At 37.4% G+C, this 19,776-nt stretch overlaps 1 protein-coding gene across 1 annotated transcript in view; it reads left to right on the top strand.

The window, feature by feature from the left end:
* Nucleotides 1–201: 201 nt before the first annotated feature.
* Nucleotides 202–19,776, top strand: part of sec24d (SEC24 homolog D, COPII coat complex component) — a 72,970-nt gene continuing 53,395 nt past the window's right edge. The window contains exons 1-5 of the mRNA XM_028804988.2: nt 202–294; nt 8,112–8,291; nt 14,510–14,636; nt 15,157–15,278; nt 16,760–17,038. Of these exons, the coding sequence (XP_028660821.2) occupies nt 8,141–8,291; nt 14,510–14,636; nt 15,157–15,278; nt 16,760–17,038 (679 nt within the window). The 5' untranslated portion in view covers nt 202–294; nt 8,112–8,140. The remainder of the gene's footprint in view (nt 295–8,111; nt 8,292–14,509; nt 14,637–15,156; nt 15,279–16,759; nt 17,039–19,776) is intronic.

Here is a 19,776-nt window from a genome sequence, read left to right as displayed (position 1 = left end):
CCAAACTGTTAACCTAAAGGGGGGGTTCCCTTCTGATATGACGTGGCGTCCCCCCCACCACCCCTCCCCTCTCTCTCTCTCTCCGTTTTCTTAATGCTTAGCGAGTCGCCGCGTCGAGTGTAAAAAGATTCCCTACAGCAGATAGTGTGCGTGCGCGCGCGCAGAGAGCGCCGGCTAGCCGAGCGCGTACCCGCACTATTTGACGTGGCACTCGGAATACAGGCAAGCACAGGCGGGTGTGCTGAGAGGCAGCGGCGCAAATAGAAGCAGGTAGCGCATCACCGCAGGCTGCAGGTAAAGTGAGAAACGTCTTAATTAGATTCTTCAACTTTTATTTGTATTTCTTACTATTAACACATAATTACCGTCACTTCTCTGGTTGTATGTCTTCTGTTTAAAACGCAGTTGGCAGATTAGTTTTTGGCAGCTGTCTTGTGAAAGTTTGCCTGTCATTTCTACTTCAGTTACTTCGAAGTGTTATAAAGAAGGACAAAATTATTAGTAATAATGTTTTATTTGTTAACCATGACAAAGTCGTCTTTGTATTGGCGTGACATTTGAGATTGTGGCCACTTGTAATCGGACGCTGTTGCCGTCGCTATTGATGTTGACAGCTCGACGTGGCAACTTTAGCTGTCCGCTAATCGCGACTGCCGGGTCTCAGGTACAGGAATCGAAGCAGACTTTGGCCTTTGCTATACAACGTTTCAGCTGCCCAGTAGGCACGTCTTCTGTAAATGTCAGTGTTGTTGGAACATCTGTTTCTACTGTAATTTAACAATTACGTGTAACCAGGCCTCTTTTGTACATCCAGCGCTGCTGTTGCTCTTTATGGTTCAACCCTAATATGACAAAAGTACCTTCACTACAGTAATGGAGAGTGCCAGCGGTATGGATGACGTGCCCTTAATTCACAAGTGTTACTAAAGAACAGCTTGTTTGCCCTCTTTAGCTGTGTCGCCGCATATGTAACGCATTGGTATGATGGTGAATTTTTTTATTCATGTGTGTTATGTTTTGTATATGAAGTCATGGTTTACTTTGGATACTGCAGTTGTGTTGTGGTAAATGTGTAGAAGGTAATCAAACTCAGACTACAGAATTTAACTAAAATAAATAAAAATAGACTTGGGATATATCTGTCAAGTATATCATTTTATTTAGTACACCAAATGATCTAAAAGAGCATTTTTATGCTGCTCATCCAGACAAAACCCTCAGTTAATGCGTTTCAAACATTTTCTAATATAGGGGGTATTACAAGATGTGAAGACAGTGAGGTTATATTAAAATGCTGTGGTTATTTTGAAGTGAAAAGGAGAGACTACACATTATTTTTCCCAGCAAGAACAGCTGGCACATCCTGGGTAACCCTCAAGATCTCTTTATTCAGCTAAGAGAGAGAGATAACTTATTTTCATCCTAGTGGGCTCCTCCTGGCACACCTTACTTTTTTCAAAACATGCCCAGGGATCTTCTATGACCACAGATGGTCAGGATTTTGGTTTCATGTCTTATCTGAAGGACAGCACCATTTCTTCAGCACAGTGTCCCTATCACTGCAGTGGGGCATTTTGATTCACACACAGACTGTAGGGTCAGCACCCCCTGATGACCTCCCCAATACCTCTTCTAGAAAAAAAAGTCTATGGAAAGTATCTTACCACTTTCACTTCATAAAAAGTAGTCCACCTAGAAGACATACCAGGAAAGCTTGTTTTTTTTCTAGAAGAGGTATTGGGGAGGTCATCAGGGGGTGCTGACCCTACAGTCTGTGTGTGAATCAAAATGCCCCACTGCAGTGATAGGGACACTGTGCTGAAGAAATGGTGCTGTCCTTCAGATAAGACATGAAACCAAAATCCTGACCATCTGTGGTCATAGAAGATCCCTGGGCATGTTTTGAAAAAAGTAAGGTGTCCCCCAGTGTCCTGGCTAAACTGCCCATCATGACCTTGTCCATCCCGGTCCCTTAGTGGCTGACTATGTCCTAATAGTTAAAGTTTGGTGAGCCTGCTGGTGTAAAAATGTTGCAGCCATCGCATCATCCAGGTGGATGCTGCATACTGGTGGTAGCTGAAGTGGATCCCCACTGTCTATGTAAAGTGATTTGAGTCACTAGAAAATGTCTTAAATACTTCAACTAGCTTAACTCAATCTGGAGCAGCAGCTGTTCTGAAGTCTTCCCAGTTTTTGTAGCTTCTCAGTGCCTCATAGGTTGTATGCTGTGCATTTGGGAGTGTTGGGGGTATTCCTACAATCTGGTTGTACCTCTGACCGTATTGTTTATGTATGGACCTATGTAAAGATGGGGAACATAGACTGGTCTCCATACAGTACTCACACATTTTGTCCCAGGATCTAGTCTTCACTTCATCACCACCATGCAGAAGCAATTTTTTATATAGAGGCTTATTAAATGTCTTTAATTCACCCAGCCATTTTCAGATCCTGCTTTTTGTATTTACAAATAACATCCTTCATAGTGGACAGCCTCTGATCATTTTTCATATTTTCAAATTCAGATCATTTTTTCTAGCACAGGACTAGCAGCAACCCATAAATCTGCCCAAGGACAAACAGATCACTCATTCCCTCATTGCAAATTCACTTCCAGAGGAAACCTTCACTAATATGAGAAGAACTTGTAAACTTTATACAAAGGGCAAAGTGGAAATTAACTGGGAGCTCCAGCACTTTGAGGCCACATTCCATCTCTTTGTGCCATCGTGGTGCTGTCTTTAATTTATTTCTTTATTACACTAGAAGCCACATTTCTAGTGTCAAGATGCAGAGATAGAAATTGTGCTTGTAGATTGTGCTGAATTAGAAAATGGAGAGATGACTGGATGTTTGTTTATTGTTCATAAAATGTTTTCACTGATCAGTAGAACCCTCTACTTTAACTACCGTATTATTGGCAGGTACAGAAATGGATGGGTCAGCATATGTTTGTAATACATGCTGGTGCATAGGACTTTTGCATTTCTTTTCCTTTTACCATTGCTTAATTACTGCTGTCTCTTATTGTTTCTCTAATTTTTATTTTATTTTAACCTCTTTGTTGTGTTCTGTCTGATGGCTCCTTGTGGCAAATAAAACCTGAATTTAGAGTATAGTTTTGAAATGACATTAAACAGCAGATGCTAGTGCATATGATGATGCATTCAAAAACAAAGCTGTTTATTCAGTTCCACTCTCTCTTCTCTCTTTGCTCCTAATAAAAAAGGATGCTTTAATAATGGCCATTTGAAAGAAATTCGAAAAAAGCATAATAAGTAATTGCAAGAAAACCTTTCTGTCTCTGTGAGTGAAATACAAATACTCTATCTGCCAATTCCTTAAGAAAGCAGAATGAAGTTTGATTTGGTGTTTTGGGATTCATATAGGTGTATTACATACAGAAGTAATGAAGCAGTGTGTCCTGATAAGCTGTTTACTACAAATTCATGTATTCTACAGCGCTAACAGTACATACAGCACACATAAAGTATGATTTTTGCTGCATCTTGTTTAGCAGGATTCTAGTGGTTCTGGCATAGCGTATGTGTTTATTAAATAATGCACTACTGATTTGTAACTTACTTTGCACAGAAGTCTGCTAAATAAATGTAAAATAGGAGAACAGACTGGTGAAGGAATTGGTGCCCAGTTAATTAAATGGTTGGAATGAGCCAATGCACCACTCTAGAATATAGTCAGGGAGCTCTAAACCCTAAACCCTAACCCTAACCCTAACCTTTTTCCTTTTTTTCCAAATTCAGTTAGGCATTTGTTGATGAGTATTTTTATATTTGCATTATTAGCAAAACTGACTAAGAGTTGCATGTTTTATTTATGATTCTGTTTTTTGGTCAGTATCAGTATTGTCAGCTACTAAATATTGTGGGTTCAAAAATGTGTGGAGGGTTGGATATTTAACTCATGGATTAAACATCTAAGCCGAGGTTTAATTACTTTACTTCTCTGCAGAGTGAAACGTATTTGGTCTTAAGACACAGACTAAAGGCTTTGTCTTGCACTATGAAGACTGTGTCTCTGAAATTTTAAGTCAACAATTATTAAAATATAAATAGCATGGATTTTTGTTAAATATTCAGATTTCAGTTTCTGTTAACTGAATTAATAAGCTTGTAAATACAAGATCAATAAGGATTTTTAAACTGAAATGTACTGATAGCAGTAGTGAAAAAAATAAAAATGATAAATATAATTAATTTCTATAGGGAATAAGAATAGATTTGAAAGTTCTTTTGCTGAAACACAACATGACAGACCTCTGGTAGACCATACTGGACATAACTGATTTGGTAATTTGTCTGTCATAACCAAAGTAGGGTTTTGCATTTGTGTTCTGTGGCATTCAAGTGACTGACGTGAACTCATTTAGAATTTCTTATTGGCAGTGCCTGTTGTTGGAGTGTGACAAATATATTCAATTAGGAAAGACAAAATGAAGTCTACACTACAAGGCTGCAGGCAAGGCTCTAGTAACTGTTTAGTTTTCAGATGACCTGAACTATGTACATATGTAAATGTATATAGAATATACTCAACTTTAAATTGAATAATTCATTTGTTTTTGTGTTCATATACAGTATTTTACTGTGAATGCAGAAGAAAAACGCTATTTCCAAATAAATTCAGTGTTATGCCCTATACAAATTGCCTTTGTCAGTGTTACAGGTCTTCTGATTGGGAAGGAGGCTTGGAAGTACAAGATTTGCTCAAATGTTTTTAATTACTGTTAAATTAGCAATTTAACATATTAAGTTATACATTTAAGTAATCAAAAAATGTTGTCTTATTTAAGACACTCTTAGTTTTCAATTCCAGTCCTCAATGACCCCCATGGCTGCATGTTTTTATTCCAATCAGTTTCACGGTCATTGCCTACTCTTTACTTTGAGTCAATCTCAATGTTTAGCAAGCTCTCCATTTTTATTCTCTTATTTTACAACAGTGTCTCCTGACCTAGCCATATGCTAATGTGTTTGTGACCCACTGGGGAGTCCCCACTCCATGTGTTTAGTGCAGCCCACATTGTTCTAAGAAATGATGAAATATTAACTTGAGATGTTTAAATTTCCTTTGCTATTTTCTTTTTAATTTTCCCTTTTCCATTGTGTTTGCTCCCTTAGTTGCATCCAAATACTGACAATGCGTTATGCTAAAGATAAGAAATCACTTCAGTGCCACATTCACTTGTCGCTCATTTGTAAGAAGCATTTCTGAATGTACAGGCAAATGAAAATCACAGTGAAGTTATCACTTCTCTTCAGCATTCAACGCTGTTTGCCCTCATGTATGAACTGTTCATTGCTTATCAGCAGTATTTGGATATAATTAAGAGGGCAAACTATGGAGAACTGGGTAAATTAAAAAGAAAACTGCATAAGAAATGTATGTCATTAAAGTAATGGCAAAAAAAACAAATATTTATTTCTTAGAAACATTTTGTAGGCCAGATAACTAAACAATGAGGTCAAATAAAAGTAAGTGTGACACACTGATTGTGAAATTGGTTAGAATAAAAATGTTCAGCCATGCTGGTCACCTAGGACTGGAGATGAAAACCACTGCTCAGACATACTTACAACATTCAAGTAAAGCAGAATATTTGAGGAGAGTAAATGCACATGTCTGTCTAATTTGTCTTTTCTTTGGGGTTCGCAGTGTAAGGTTTTAGTGCCATTTGTAGGTAGATTTTTATATTAATTAGAACATTCTTAAAAAACTTTTTTTGGCATTCAGGGAAGCTGTCAAGTTAAGTGAAAGGTTTAATAAACAGAATGGAGAAATACATTTCTCTAGAAAAGTCAAGAAAGATATGTAATTTCTAAATTATTCATAAAATATTTGTAAAGTTTTCAAGCGGTAGGGAGAACTTTATTTTCTGGTATTAATAAGCTAGAGTCAAGGTTTTTAGTTTCAAGTGAGATCAAATCTCAAACCTTTGGCCACATACCACAATATATTTGATATTTTTCCTCTTTTAGTTCATTTTAAATTTTAGAATTGTCTCACTAATTGTCTTGAGAAACCCACATTTGATATGAAGAGGATGTAAACTTAGCAGCCATGTTTCCAAAGCAAAACAAAAATTATTTGAATAGTAACAGCATCAATATATATGTACCTGTTCTGCAACAATATATTTTTCATTAAGCATTAAGGTACATTGATTGTCATTCCAAACAGAGGATTAACAATTATTGTGATCCCAAAACTGCGTAATAAATACAAATGCTATTCCTATATCGCCTAAAAGAGGGACATTCTATAAACATGCAACTCAAGAAACAGGCGCCTCAGGATGTCTGTCACTAGCGTGATCTTAGCCTGGAAACCTTCATATATCCTGTGTGGAGGGAATGGTGTTGTGACTTGGAAGTAGAATTTTGAGTTGAGTTTTTTTGTGTATTTAGTAATAGTGTGTTTTATCTGGGATTGGCCTGCATTTATTATCTAAAAATCTAATCAACTGGTCCTAGTGCTGTCCCAGATTATATAAAGGTTCATTTTTAAAAAATGGTGGCATAGTATAAAATACTGTCTTTATTGCAAGTGAAAAGTATTATTTCTACTTTAAAAAGTTAGGAAAAATGTGCAAAGTTGGCTAAATTTCTTTTAATAAAGCTTCTAACTTGCAGGTTGTAGAAGAAATGTTTTGATGAAATCGTCATCAAGTCCTTCCCTGAGAACCCTAACTACAAAGAGGACTGTTTCATTTATGTTAGGTAGAATGCCCAGAGGGGACTGGGTGGTCTCGTGGCCTGGAACCCCTGCAGATTTTATTTTTTTTCTCCAGCCGTCTGGAGTTTTTTTGTTTTTTCTGTCCTCCCTGGCTCTTATTCTATGTTAATTAGTGTTGTCTTATTTTAATTCTTACTTTGTCTTTTTTTTCTTTTCTTCATCATGTAAAGCACTTTGAGCTACATTATTTGTATGAAAATGTGCTGTATAAATAAATGTTGTTGTTGTTGTTGAAAGGTTATATTTTTGGATAGTTTTTTAAAGGTTTAAATATTGTTAATATGCAAATATACCAAGGGTAAAGTTAAATTTATTAAATATGGTGAATTTCAGGGATGGTGGAGATGTACAGTATTATTGTCTTGTAAAGTTGCATTTGATCTCCGTCTTCAACTATTTCCTGTGCTGGTTCATATTTTAAGCGGGTTTACAGCCACAGTATTTTAACTTTGTTGATTGGTGACTAGGACATTGGTAACAGAGGATGGTACGCACTTCTTCTCTATGACTAACCATCTAGGTACAGTTTAATTTTTATCTGATTTGTGGGATAATCTTATGGTACACATATTGGTGAACCAATAATAGAATGGAAAGTTAGGCAATGACCAGTCCAATCTGCTGTACATCTCTGAACATTTTATTTATTTATTTGTTTGTTTGTCTGTGGACTATTTGCATTCCAAATAAAACAAACTTTGCAATTACATTCAGTTTTTTCTTAAAGTAAGTATTTGTTAATATACTGTATATTGGAATGCATTCAAAAAGATTTAAAAACTTGGGAAAAATATTCATTTTAATAATGTTAATTGTCCTGGCTAATGCGAGGTGAAGACCTGAACAGGTGATGAGGTTGTGTTTAACACTTTCCATCAGGTTGTAAAAATTACATATTGAGTAGATGTTTAAAATTCCTTAAATATGTCTAAGGGGGCGATGCTAGCCATAGATGATTGATTTGCTTCTTCTCTTGAAGTTAATTTACATTGATTGATTTGATTAATGTGACATTACACATGACTGACAGTGTCATTAGTCAATGTGGTCAAAGGTTTAGGTTGTTTGATAGTATTTAAATATTTTGGTGGTCACTTGAACCTAAAGTTCAAATCATACTGCTGAAAAGATTTTTTTCCCTTTATTCCCCATGTTGTACCTTTCAGAAAATCCCCTATTTACAGTATATGTTAAAATCCACAGTTTACAGTGTGTCAGTTAACACCGTAAGGAAATATTTTATAACCCTGTAGTACAAAAAAGGAGTTAATTAACTTTTTAAACTGTAGTTCTATTTATCATAGTAAGTTATGTAGTAGTATGTAATGTAATTTGTAAATGTATGAATTTTACAGTGCTGCTGTGTGAAGAATAACGAAATAGGATGACCCAACAGGGCTATGTCGCAACACCACCCTTCTCCCAGTCTCAGCCTGGAATTGGAGGATATCACTCAGGTTTTGGACCAGCACCTTCTCATCTGCTTTATGGACACTATGGAGAGACTTCACCAGCCTTCTCTCCACCCCCTCAAGGTAGTCAGGTTTTGTAAGAAAGAACAGTTTCAGGTCATCAACTGAAATAAAATATGTCTTTCTATTAGCAGTTTTTAAAAAGTGTGTGATGTCCACATGTATACTTAACCTTGTCGTATTAGAGGTTGTTTTATCCTTGTTTATTTCATTTCATTCTTTAAATATTTTTCACATCTATTTTTGTCTAGCATAAGTAAAAATAAAGATACAGTATTTGAATCTCTAAGGCAGCTGAGCCAAAAGAATCACACCCAATATAATTCTAGTCTCCTGATCCTAGGAAAGATAATGCCTTAATTTCATGGGCCTGCTATACACTTTTCTTGATTAGTACATTCATGACTATGGTATTCTACTGACACACATTTTGATTATATTAATTTATTGGTATGTGCATTTCATAAAGAGATTTCGTAAGTACTCATGGAGTTCCTTTATGTTTTATCATGTTGAAATGTGGACTATTTATGTACTTAACTAGGATTTCCCAGGTTTGATTAGCACAAAAAATGCAAAAATATACAAATTCTTCTGAAATATTTGTAAATAAAAAAACAAAAACTAATTGCATGTGTAGTCTCAATACTAGGTGGATACCACTTTTGATAGTAATTTCAACCCTAAGTTTACAGATAAGTGTTTATTGCTTTCTTCGTCTTTACCTTTGAGTGTTAGGTCTTTGTTTTATGTAGAATTTCTCAGGGTCCCTATGGCAGGAATTAGTTAGTCAATAAACAATACTTTTTATCTCCTGGTACATGTAATAGTTTGGATTTGAATTTGACTCGGCCCAGAACATGGGTATTTGGGGTTAATTGTTTCTAGTGTGATGTTTGTTATGATTTTAGCTAAGGAGGAAGGCCTCGTCAAAAAACTCAGTTTTGCTTAAATTGATTTGTTAACCAGGAAAAAACAAGGTGAAACAAAATAATTACTTCCAATACAAATTTAAGCAAAACCAGTCCATGCATTACGAAAGACTGAGATTCAAGTAATACAACAAATAAGGTAAACAAAAATTGCCATATACAAAAAATACTCCAAGAGATCAAAAAGGGCCATGCAGTGTAATAAAACAAAGGTGCAGACGATTCTGAAATAAGACAAAAGACCAAGATAAGATTCAAGATCAAAGGATACCAAACTAACCTTAAGTATTACAAATGCAAGTTCTACTGTAGAAAAGTAAAATAGTAAGCCAGCAACAAAAACTACAAACTCTTTGTCCCAGCCAATGCTGAATAATCCTTAAAGGGGAGTTCAGGGGGCAGCCCAGTTACTAGCACACCTGTATAATTACAACCCAAAATAAACAGGCAAGAGTGGTATGTAAGTTAAAAGTGAACAATTAAAACACAAAAAAATCAGTGCATTATTAACTAAAGGATAAGGAAACACATTAACACAAGCAAGAAACACATTTATAAAAGTAAAACAACAATAAGCAAACTTAAAGCCAGGGATGGAACCATGGCAGCTTCAGTGCTTTAACTCCTTATTGTAATGGAACTAGGGGGCTCTGCCCCTGCTTGCTTCGCTCGCCAACCCCCGGGTATGGTTAACCAGATGTACGATTTAAAGTAATTGTTATTTTCATGGGAACTTACATATGCTTAGTAGAATTAACTATTTTGCATTACAAAGAGTAATTATCCATAGTTAAAAATAGTAAAACGTAATAAATAAATTGAAAGAATATTATGTTTCATGTTGTGTTAGAGGTATTCGTTGAGTTATACATTTTTGTTCTGTTTGGCTTTGAAATTAACACGCAAATACTTTTTAAACTTACACTTTTACTGTAACACTTCAGTAAAAACATACGGCAAACAACAAACACTACTTTTCCCTGATGGCAACATGAATTAGATGATCTACAAGTTTCCGACTTAAACTTTAAAGCTGAACAATATCTACATACTTCTGTCATATTACCTATGTCCATATATTCGATCTCTTTTTGCTGTTCTGTTATTTCACCGAGTAATAATTGCCGTTTGTTAGTGCTAATGCGATCTTTACTATCAGTTTTTTGTATCTTTCAAATTTTAGCACTTTCATAATCTTTAACCTGTTCTGCATGTGTATCGCAAAAACGTTTTTGAACCTCTTTACGATGTCTTACTTTGTCTTATACTCTTTGTCTTTTATTTCCAACCCTGCTTGGAGCTGCTAGGTTTTCAATTCCACTTGGTCCGGGCTGATTATTACTTTCCTTATTTTCCGAATTTGCACTTAGATTATTATTGTTCTTTTTTGAATTCTTTTCTGAAACTGTTTTGGAGCATTCTAAATGTTCAGGGAGCAGGAATATCATGAAATTAATATATTCTGTGTGGTGATTGCTGCCTGTGCCTCCTCTTAGTGCTGAGGAAGTCAGTTTAAGAAGCGCTTAGCGATTAACAACTGGGTCGGGGAACACTTAACACAAAGCATTTTAATGTGCTACATAACTTATGACGGGGTTTTGAGAAACTCTAGTAAATTAAATATTCATTTTAAGATGAAGTTTAGTTTTTGATGTTCTACTGTAATGACAAATTACGAGAATAATGTCAACATGTCAACTTTATTCTCATCATAAGCATTGAGATTAAAGTGGAAATGTTGAGAATAAATTCAGCATGTCGTCACACTATTACACAATACCCAGGTACATTACACATTATTGAAAAAAAAAAATAAAACAAGTACAACTTGGCCTGCAGTATTATCCAGTAGTATAGAAACAGTATTCACACATTTGAACATGATGGTCCACATCCGACCTTTTAAATTCAAAGTATCTCCAGACAACAGACGTGACTCCTTTATCCAGCAAAAGTTCTTCTGTGTCATTAAGTTCAACTTTATCGTCTGCTACAGCTTCAGTTTCAGAATGTTCTCTGTCCATTTTCACCGTTCAATACCTCCACTAACGCATGTACTCCGATGCATTCGTGTTTAGCGGTGCAGCAGTGAAAAAGGTCCCCCCTTAAACAGTTTACTACTGCGCCACATTCCGAACGTTGTTTAGGCTATTTAAACCGGTGTTGCGGTATAAGAAAAATCCATTATCATAACAAAAATAAAAAACGGTTTCTGATATGAACCGGAATACCCCCCCAGCACTAGGTTGAATATGGTTGAGAGGAGTGCGGGACTTGAAATAATCTCTTTGAAAAAGTCTTGTCCCAGGATTTCCTTTTATAAAAGAGAGATACAGTGCAACCGGAAAGTATTCACAGCGCGTCACTTTTTCCACCTTTTGTTATGTTACAGCCTTATTCCAAAATGGATTAAATTAATTTTTTTCCTCAGAATTCTACACACAACACCCCATAATGACAACATGAAAAAAGTTTACTTGAGATTTTTGCAAATTTATTAAAAATAAAAAAACTGAGAAATCCCATGTACATAAGTATTCACAGCCTTTGCTCAATACTTTGTCGATGCACCTTTGGCAGCAATTACAGCCTCAAGTCTTTTTGAATATGATGCCACAAGCTTGGCACACCTATCCTTGACCAGTTTCACCCATTCCTCTTTGCAGCACCTCTCAAGCTCCATCAGGTTGGATGGGAAGCGTCGGTGCACAGCCATTTTAAGATCTCTCCAGAGATGTTCAATCAGATTCCAGTCTGGGCTCTGGCTGGGCCACTCAAGGACATTCACAGAGTTGTCCTGAAGCCACTCCTTTGATATCTTGGCTGTGTGCTTAGGGTTGTTGTCCTGCTGAAAGATGAACCGTCGCCCCAGTCTGAGGTCAAGAGCGCTCTGGAGCAGGTTTTCATCCAGGATGTCTCTGTACATTGCTGCAGTCATCTTTCCCTTTATCCTGACTAGTCTCCTAGTCCCTGCTGCTGAAAAACATCCTCACAGCATGATGCTGCCACCACCATGCTTCACTGTAGGGATGGTATTGGCCTGGTGATGAGCGGTGCTTGGTGTCCTCCAAATGTGACGCCTGGCATTCACACCAAAGAGTTCAATCTTTGTCTCATCAGACCAGAGAATTTTCTTTCTCATGGTCTGAGAGTCCTTCAAGTGCTTTTTGGCAAACTCCAGGCGGGCTGCCATGTGCCTTTTACTAAGGAGTGACTTCTGTCTGGCCACTCTACCATACAGGTCTGATTGGTGGATTGCTGCAGAGATGGTTATCCTTCTGGAAGGTTCTCCTCTCTCCACAGAGGACCTCTGGAGCTCTGACAGAGTGACCATCGGGTTCTTGGTCACCTCCCTGACTAAGGCCCTTCTCCCCCGATCGCTCAGTTTAGATGGCAGGCCAGCTCTAGGAAGAGTCCTGGTGGTTTCGAACTTCTTCCACTTACGGATGATGGAGGCCACTGTGCTCATTGGGACCTTCAAAGCAGCAGAAATGTTTCTGTAACCTTCCCCAGATTTGTGCCTCGAGACAATTCCTTTGACTTCATGCTTGGTTTGTGCTCTGACATGAACTGTCAACTGTGGGACCTTATATAGACAGGTGTGTGCCTTTCCAAATCATGTCCAATCAACTGAATTTACCACAGGTGGACTCCAATTAAGCTGCAGAAACCTCTCAAGGATGATCAGGGGAAACAGGATGCACCTGAGCTCAATTTTGAGCTTCATGGGCAAAGGCTGTGAATACTTATGTACATGTGCTTTCTCAATTTTTTTATTTTTAATAAATTTGCAAAAACCTCAAGTAAACTTTTTTCACGTTGTCATTATGGGGTGTTGTGTGTAGAATTCTGAGGAAAAAAAATGAATTTAATCCATTTTGGAATAAGGCTGTAAACATAACAAAATGTGGAAAAAGTGATGCGCTTTGAATAGATAGATAGATAGATAGATAGATTAGAATAGATAGATAGATAGATAGATGCATCTGTTGTTTTTTTTTTTTGCAAAGTGTAGAGGAGTTTCCCCTTGGTTTTGTTTTTACTTGGCTGTATAGATTTTTAGTTTTAGTTTTAAAGATTTCCAAGCTTGGAGACATCTCTCTGTTCTATGATACTACCGCAACCATGCTTTGTTGTAAAAATAATATTTTCATGGTCATGTGCATAAATTACTAGGACTCGCATCAAGCTTTGAGTGTAGCTCTAATTTAAAGAAGGTAAAATTTGGTCTTACCAGAAGATCGTCATCATGAAGTAAGTTGGTCTCGGAGTCTTCCATGTGCCTTCTTCTAGACTGTTTGATTTGATAATTTTTCCCCCAATGGATTTACTTTTCATACTTTCTCCTGAAGCAGTTGGTTACTGCCTACTTTCTTCCGGTTTAGCCACAGTTGACTATAATTCTTTTTAGAATTTTCTAGGCCTCCTGATTATGTTCCTGATTAGAAAAGGATAGTGGGACAAAAAGATACTAAACTGGTTACCTTTAGTGTCTATTTCTTTATTACAGTCTTTATATGGTGCATTATTAAAATTTCTGTGATTTTTCAATTTTTCCAATACACCTCTCCTGATTGGTGAATTTTATTAAACTTCTATTGTTTTTGCCACTAAAGTTCATGTGTCTTCATGTTGCACTAATCTGCTGCACTAACCTGAGGCTGGAACCAGAGCTCATGTGAAGCACTCTTTCTACACACTGGTGGAATAAATTCAACTAAGTGTTTGACTACTAAAGCAATATGACTCCACTGTAGAATAGGTGTATCCTAAAAAATGGTCAAATTAGTATTTTGGATTGTTTTCTTATTTTTGTTGTCATTAATTCTGCTGAGATTTTCTAAAGTTTCTTTTTATCTTATGTTAAAATCATTAGATTTTTTGTGTTAATCATTGGTACAAAAGGTCCCAATTAAATTCTGAAGGAATAAATTATTTTTATATCACTCATTATATGTTTTCATGTTTATTTTAATATCTGAATTTACTATAAATGCACCATTCTCTTGTTTATATATGTACAATAACAACCATTTTAGAAAATATTTTAGCTCAGATTTTAATTTGGTAGAAACTTTTTTCCCCATGCAGTGTTTTAAAACACAATGTAATTACTTTCAAGCACTTTGTTCTTCACATTCCTGTTTCTTTTTACTAGGCTTAACTAGTATTTTGTAATTTAGTAATTTTCTTGTTTGTTAGGTCTATATTTCAACATGTATTCCAATGAACTTTAATAATGAAATTGAAAACTGTTCATGCAATGGCAAGTTGTTTTTTGATTTCTCAATTAGTATTCTGCAATATATTCATAGGTTTTCTATATTTTAATTTTTGTATTTAACTCAGGAACACACAAACAAATAGCACCTGCGTGGCCTCCAGCGCCTCATGGTCTTCCAGTTTCCACCCAAAATCAATTTGATGCAAGTAGTCTTCCAAATGGGTCCAGTTCACCTCCAGTTCACCAACCCAGGTAATTTTATTGTTTTCACAGAGTTTGTTCTTTGTACTTAACAAATATTGAGTTTTTTTTTCTGATGTAATAATATTGTTAATATTGAGGGCATTCAGCTGCTGCTTTAACTATGGAATTAGTCAGGATGGAGTATCTTTTAAATAATGCAGAATTATGCATGCATTAATTATTTTATGTAGCTTCATGTAAAGCACCTCATGAGATCACTTCATATTTAATTCTGTTTATCTTATATGACCTTGTAGCCTTTGTTAAGCTAATGGGAAAATTGTAGAGTCCAGAGGTTATTACTCGATCATAACTTAGAATGATAAGGGAAATCTACAAGTGACAATGGGCTGAATCGCTTGACTCCTCCAAAGATTGTTTTCATTATATTCCTTAGTAACACATCCATTATTTTCAAACACATCCATTTCTATTTCCTGATATTGAGCTTATTTGAGAAAACTATTATAATTAAGTCTTTGGAATGTATTTTAATCTAACTTTCATTTCTGTATTATTTTCATTCTAGGCCCTCATATACAGCAGCAAGCAGTACATCCTACATGCATCCTCCTCAGCCCTCCTATCAGAATTCGGCGACTGCCACAGCAACACAACAGCTGACTAACCAGATGGGTGCCATGCATATTGGTAAAAGTACTGATTTTACCTTTGGGCAAAAGCCCTACCATAATAATGAGGTTTGTTCTATCAATGCAACACCTTATGATGTCCTAATAAACAATTCTGTCAAATGTGAAAAACTACTGGCGATATTCTTTGCAGCTTGTTTTCATATTCAGCTACTTAGCGGGAGTTATTTAATAAAATGAAGATAATAAACATTCATCAACAATTCAGTCAAAGCAGATTTAAATTAGTTGTGACTCCTAGCAATGATGCCTTTGTCTTTTTTTATTAAAATGATTGCCTAAATGGTAATCAAAAATAAAAAAAGCAGTACTTACATTTTAGGCTGCTTGATTGTGGTTGTTATGCTTTGGGGGCAGAGGTTAAATACAGAAAAGTTAGACCAAATAGTTATCTTTTACAAAATAACAAATTTCGTTTCACATGCAAGTAAGGGTTCTAAACTAGAAAGAGAAAAATGGAATCCCAGGCAAGGAACATGCCATTGGTCACAATATAACAAAAGAGGAGACTACTACGAGACTGAATCAGCATGCCATGTAAATCAAAGTGATATCACTGTCAATGAGAGGCACAGACTCACAGGAACAAGGCAGACACCAGTTAGTTGTCAGTTGGCCTGCCGTGAAGGCAAAACGAGACGTTACAGTAGCAGAAATAAGACAGGAACAAAGAACACATCTGCCAGGGATGCAGACTGGTGAACTACACAGACCGACAAGATGAGGCACAAAGGAGGGCTTTGCTAAAGTCAACAGTGAGCTGGCTCATAAAAAAACAAAACTGCCAAATTGATGTAGTCTTGCTAATTGTGTGACCAAACTAAATTGGAAATGCCACTAGAAAGCTGCTGTACAATCAGAAAGAACTGGACACCAGCCATGTGAACAAAACTGATTGTACCATAGGGATTGGATGGGCCCATATTCATAACATACTTTACACCAAGAAACAAAATGGAAAGTAGACTACAGCTGCTGCCAAAGGAGGAAAAGCAGTACACAAGAACAAAACATCTACTGCTAAACAAGTTGGCGAGCACAACTACATTGATGCTAAACCAATAAAATTAATTCAGAAAGCCACTTTCAAATTCTTAGCTGGAAACACTCCTCAAAACATACTGTGCTTTAAGATCAGATTAGTAAACTCAATGATGTTTCCATACACATGTATTGTCATGAGTAACCATTTTTATGGTAACATATATCCATCGAGCCAGCTGATGACATTGTTGATGTGTGATATTAAAAATATCAAGACAAAAACAAAATAAAAAGTAGAAAATAACCAAAAATTAAGGAATGATTAAAAAAAATGGTAAGGCGCTGACTATAGGGAGGTTTCTGAAGGTTTTTTTTCAATTCAGAAGTTTAAGATTGCTGTTGGGTGTATCCCACCCCATTAACCTAGATTTGGAACAATTATTAATTTAATCTAAATACAACTAAATGGAGGTTTCATAATTCATTTTCTTTCAGGTCCAGGAGCATTTCAGAACTCCCACCTACCTCCAAATGTTGGACAATCAGCTTTACCTCCCACATCCCCACAACAAATCCGAGGTCCATCTATGCCACCTATACCTCAGGGCCCCCAAATGAACCTTTCTTCTCCACCAATCGGCTCAGGCATGGGTGGCTTACCATCCACTCCGACTGTGGGTCTCCAGCCAAGGTTTCCAGACCCAGGTTTACCCAATTCTGGATTTCCACCGTCTCCAGGGCAAGTTGGACCACATGGATTTCCACAACAGACAGGTAGATTCATTCATTTTGATAGTATTTTTTTAGACAGAAGATGATTTGAATTACAGAAGGCAAAATTGGTTGGTATGCTTTGCTAATTTAGCAAGAGAAATTTTCAATATTTTAGTGAAGTGTTTTCATTCACCCTTTTACCATAAGCATCCCTGAAAGAGAAAGGTATCTTTGGATGGTATACATTATTTTATTTTTTTTAATATAACAACAACTGAATAATATATTCAGTGACCACTGTATTTGTTGCGTCTAACTAACAGTGGAGTTGGCCCCCATATGCACTCAGTTCATGTTTCAAAGAAAACTAGAAATTCTGAGTATGCTGTTGAGCCCTCTACGCCCAGCACATTTTCTCAATTAACTGTTGGTGAAGTAACTTGATTAACAGTGGCATTCCAAATAGTTGATTGAATTGAGCTTATAATGCAAGTGAGAACTCTACTTCATTAAGCTGAATTCACAATTAAACTTTTAGAACCTCTTCAGGAGTTTCTAAGTTGTTATTTTTGTTTTTGTAATAATTTTTTTATTGCAAAGTAATTTAATACGGAGAAATATTTTACAATAAGAGTAACACTTTAAGAGAAAAACCTCAAATTACTCTACCCAATCTAATGATGTCAAATTTTGAGAATGTCAAGAAACGGGGTTTAATTTATTTTTGGTCACTATGGATATCTTTTTCCATGAACTTACGTTTAAGGTATTTGAGTTATTAACTCTGGCAGTTGAGGCCTCAACAAGGTCAGATTTAATAAGGATGAACACCTGTGCTCAGAGATATATGCTTTGGAAGTTTGGAGATTCCATCCTGAGGCAAATAGGAGGTTTAATGAGAGATATGGATACCTAAGGCTTATCTCAAAGGAGGAGAAGGTGAGGTTTGAAAATACAGGAATAAGACAATAAGGAGGAAAGAAAGCATCTGGTGTTGAATCATAGTTTGGAAACTAGATAGACAGATAGATAGATAGTGAAAGGCACTATATGAGATAGATAGAGAGATAGATAGATAGATAGATAGATAGATAGATAGATAGATAGATAGATAGATAGATAGATAGATAGATACTTTATTAATCCCAAGGGGAAATTCACTACTCCAGCAGCAGCATACTGATAAAGAACAATATTAAATTAAAGAGTAATAACAATGCAGGTATACAGACAGACAATATCTTTGAATAATGTTAACGTTTACCCCCACGGGTGGAATTGAAGAGTCGCATAGTGTGGGGGAGAAACGATCTCCTCAGTCTGTCAGTGGAGCAGGAAAGTGACAGCAGTCTGTTGCTGAAGCTGCTCCTCTGTCTGGAGATGATACTGTTTAGTGGATGCAGTGGATTCTCCATGATTGACAAGAGCCTGCTCAGCGCCCATCGCTCCTCCACAGATGTCAAACTGTCCAGCTCCATGCCTGCAATAGAGCCTGCCTTCCTCACCAGTTTGTCCAGGCGTGAGGCGTCCCTCTTCTTAATGCTGCCTCCCCAGCACACCACCGTGTAGAAGAGGGCGCTCGCCACAACCGTCTGGTAGAACATCTGCAGCATCTTATTGCAGATGTTGAAGGACGCCAGCCTTCTAAGGACGTATAGTCGGCTCTGTCCTTTCTTACACAGAGCATCAGTATTGGCAGTCCAGTCCAATTTATCATCCAGCTGCACTCCCAGGTATTTATAGGTCTGCACCCTCTGCACACAGTCACCTCTGATGATCACGGGTTCCATGAGGGGTCTGGGCCTCCTAAAATCCACCACCAGCTGTTTGGTTTTGCTGGTGTTCAGTTGTAGGTGGTTTGAGTCGCACCATTTAACGAAGTCCTTGATTAGGTTCCTGTACTCCTCCTCCTGCCCACACCTGATGCAGCCCACGATAGCAATGTCGTCAGCGAACTTTTGCACGTAACAGTACTCAGAGTTGTATTGGAAGTCCGATGTATATAGGCTGAACAGGACCAGAGAAAGTACAGTCCCCTGCGGCGCTCCTGTGTTGCTGACCACAATGTCAGACCTGCAGTTCCGGAGACGCACATACTGAGGTCTGTCTTTAAGATAGTCCACGATCCATGCTACCAGGTATGAATCTACTCCCATCTCTGTCAGCTTGACCCTAAGGAGCAGAGGTTGGATTGTGTTGAAGGCGCTAGAGAAGTCCAGAAACATAATTCTTACAACACCACTGCCTCTGTCCAAAAGGGAGAGGGATCGGTATAGCATGTAGATGATGGAATCCTCCGCTGCCACCTTCTCCTGGTATGCAAACTGCAGAGGGTCGAGGGTGTGGCGGACCTGTGGCCTCAGGTGGTGAAGCAGCAGCCGCTCCATGGTCTTCATCACACGTGACGTCAGAGCGACAGGCCAGACTCCCCAGCTCCAACGCACAGGCCTTCAGCAGTCATGTTGATACTCCATCTGGACCCGCTGCTTTGCTGGCACAAAGTCTCCTCAGCTCTCTGCTTACCTGGGCTGCTGTAATTGTGGGTCGGGGGAAACTCTCTCCTATGCTGGAATCAGTAGAAGGATGGGTAGAGGGTGCAGTACTCTGAGGTGAGAGTGGGTTAGGGTGGTCAAACATGCTAAAGAAGTTGTTCATCTGGTTTGCTCTCTCCACGTCTTACTTGATGGTGGCACCCCGCTTCGAGCTGCAGCCAGTGATGATCTTCATCCCATCCCACACTTCCTTCATGCTGTTATTCTGCAACTTCTGCTCCAGCTTTCTCCTGTACTGCTCCTTTG

The sequence above is a fragment of the Erpetoichthys calabaricus genome, chromosome 7, assembly GCF_900747795.2.
Source record: "Erpetoichthys calabaricus chromosome 7, fErpCal1.3, whole genome shotgun sequence".
NCBI classification, from domain to species: domain Eukaryota; kingdom Metazoa; phylum Chordata; class Cladistia; order Polypteriformes; family Polypteridae; genus Erpetoichthys; species Erpetoichthys calabaricus.
This window is presented reverse-complemented; position numbering and strand designations above follow the sequence as displayed.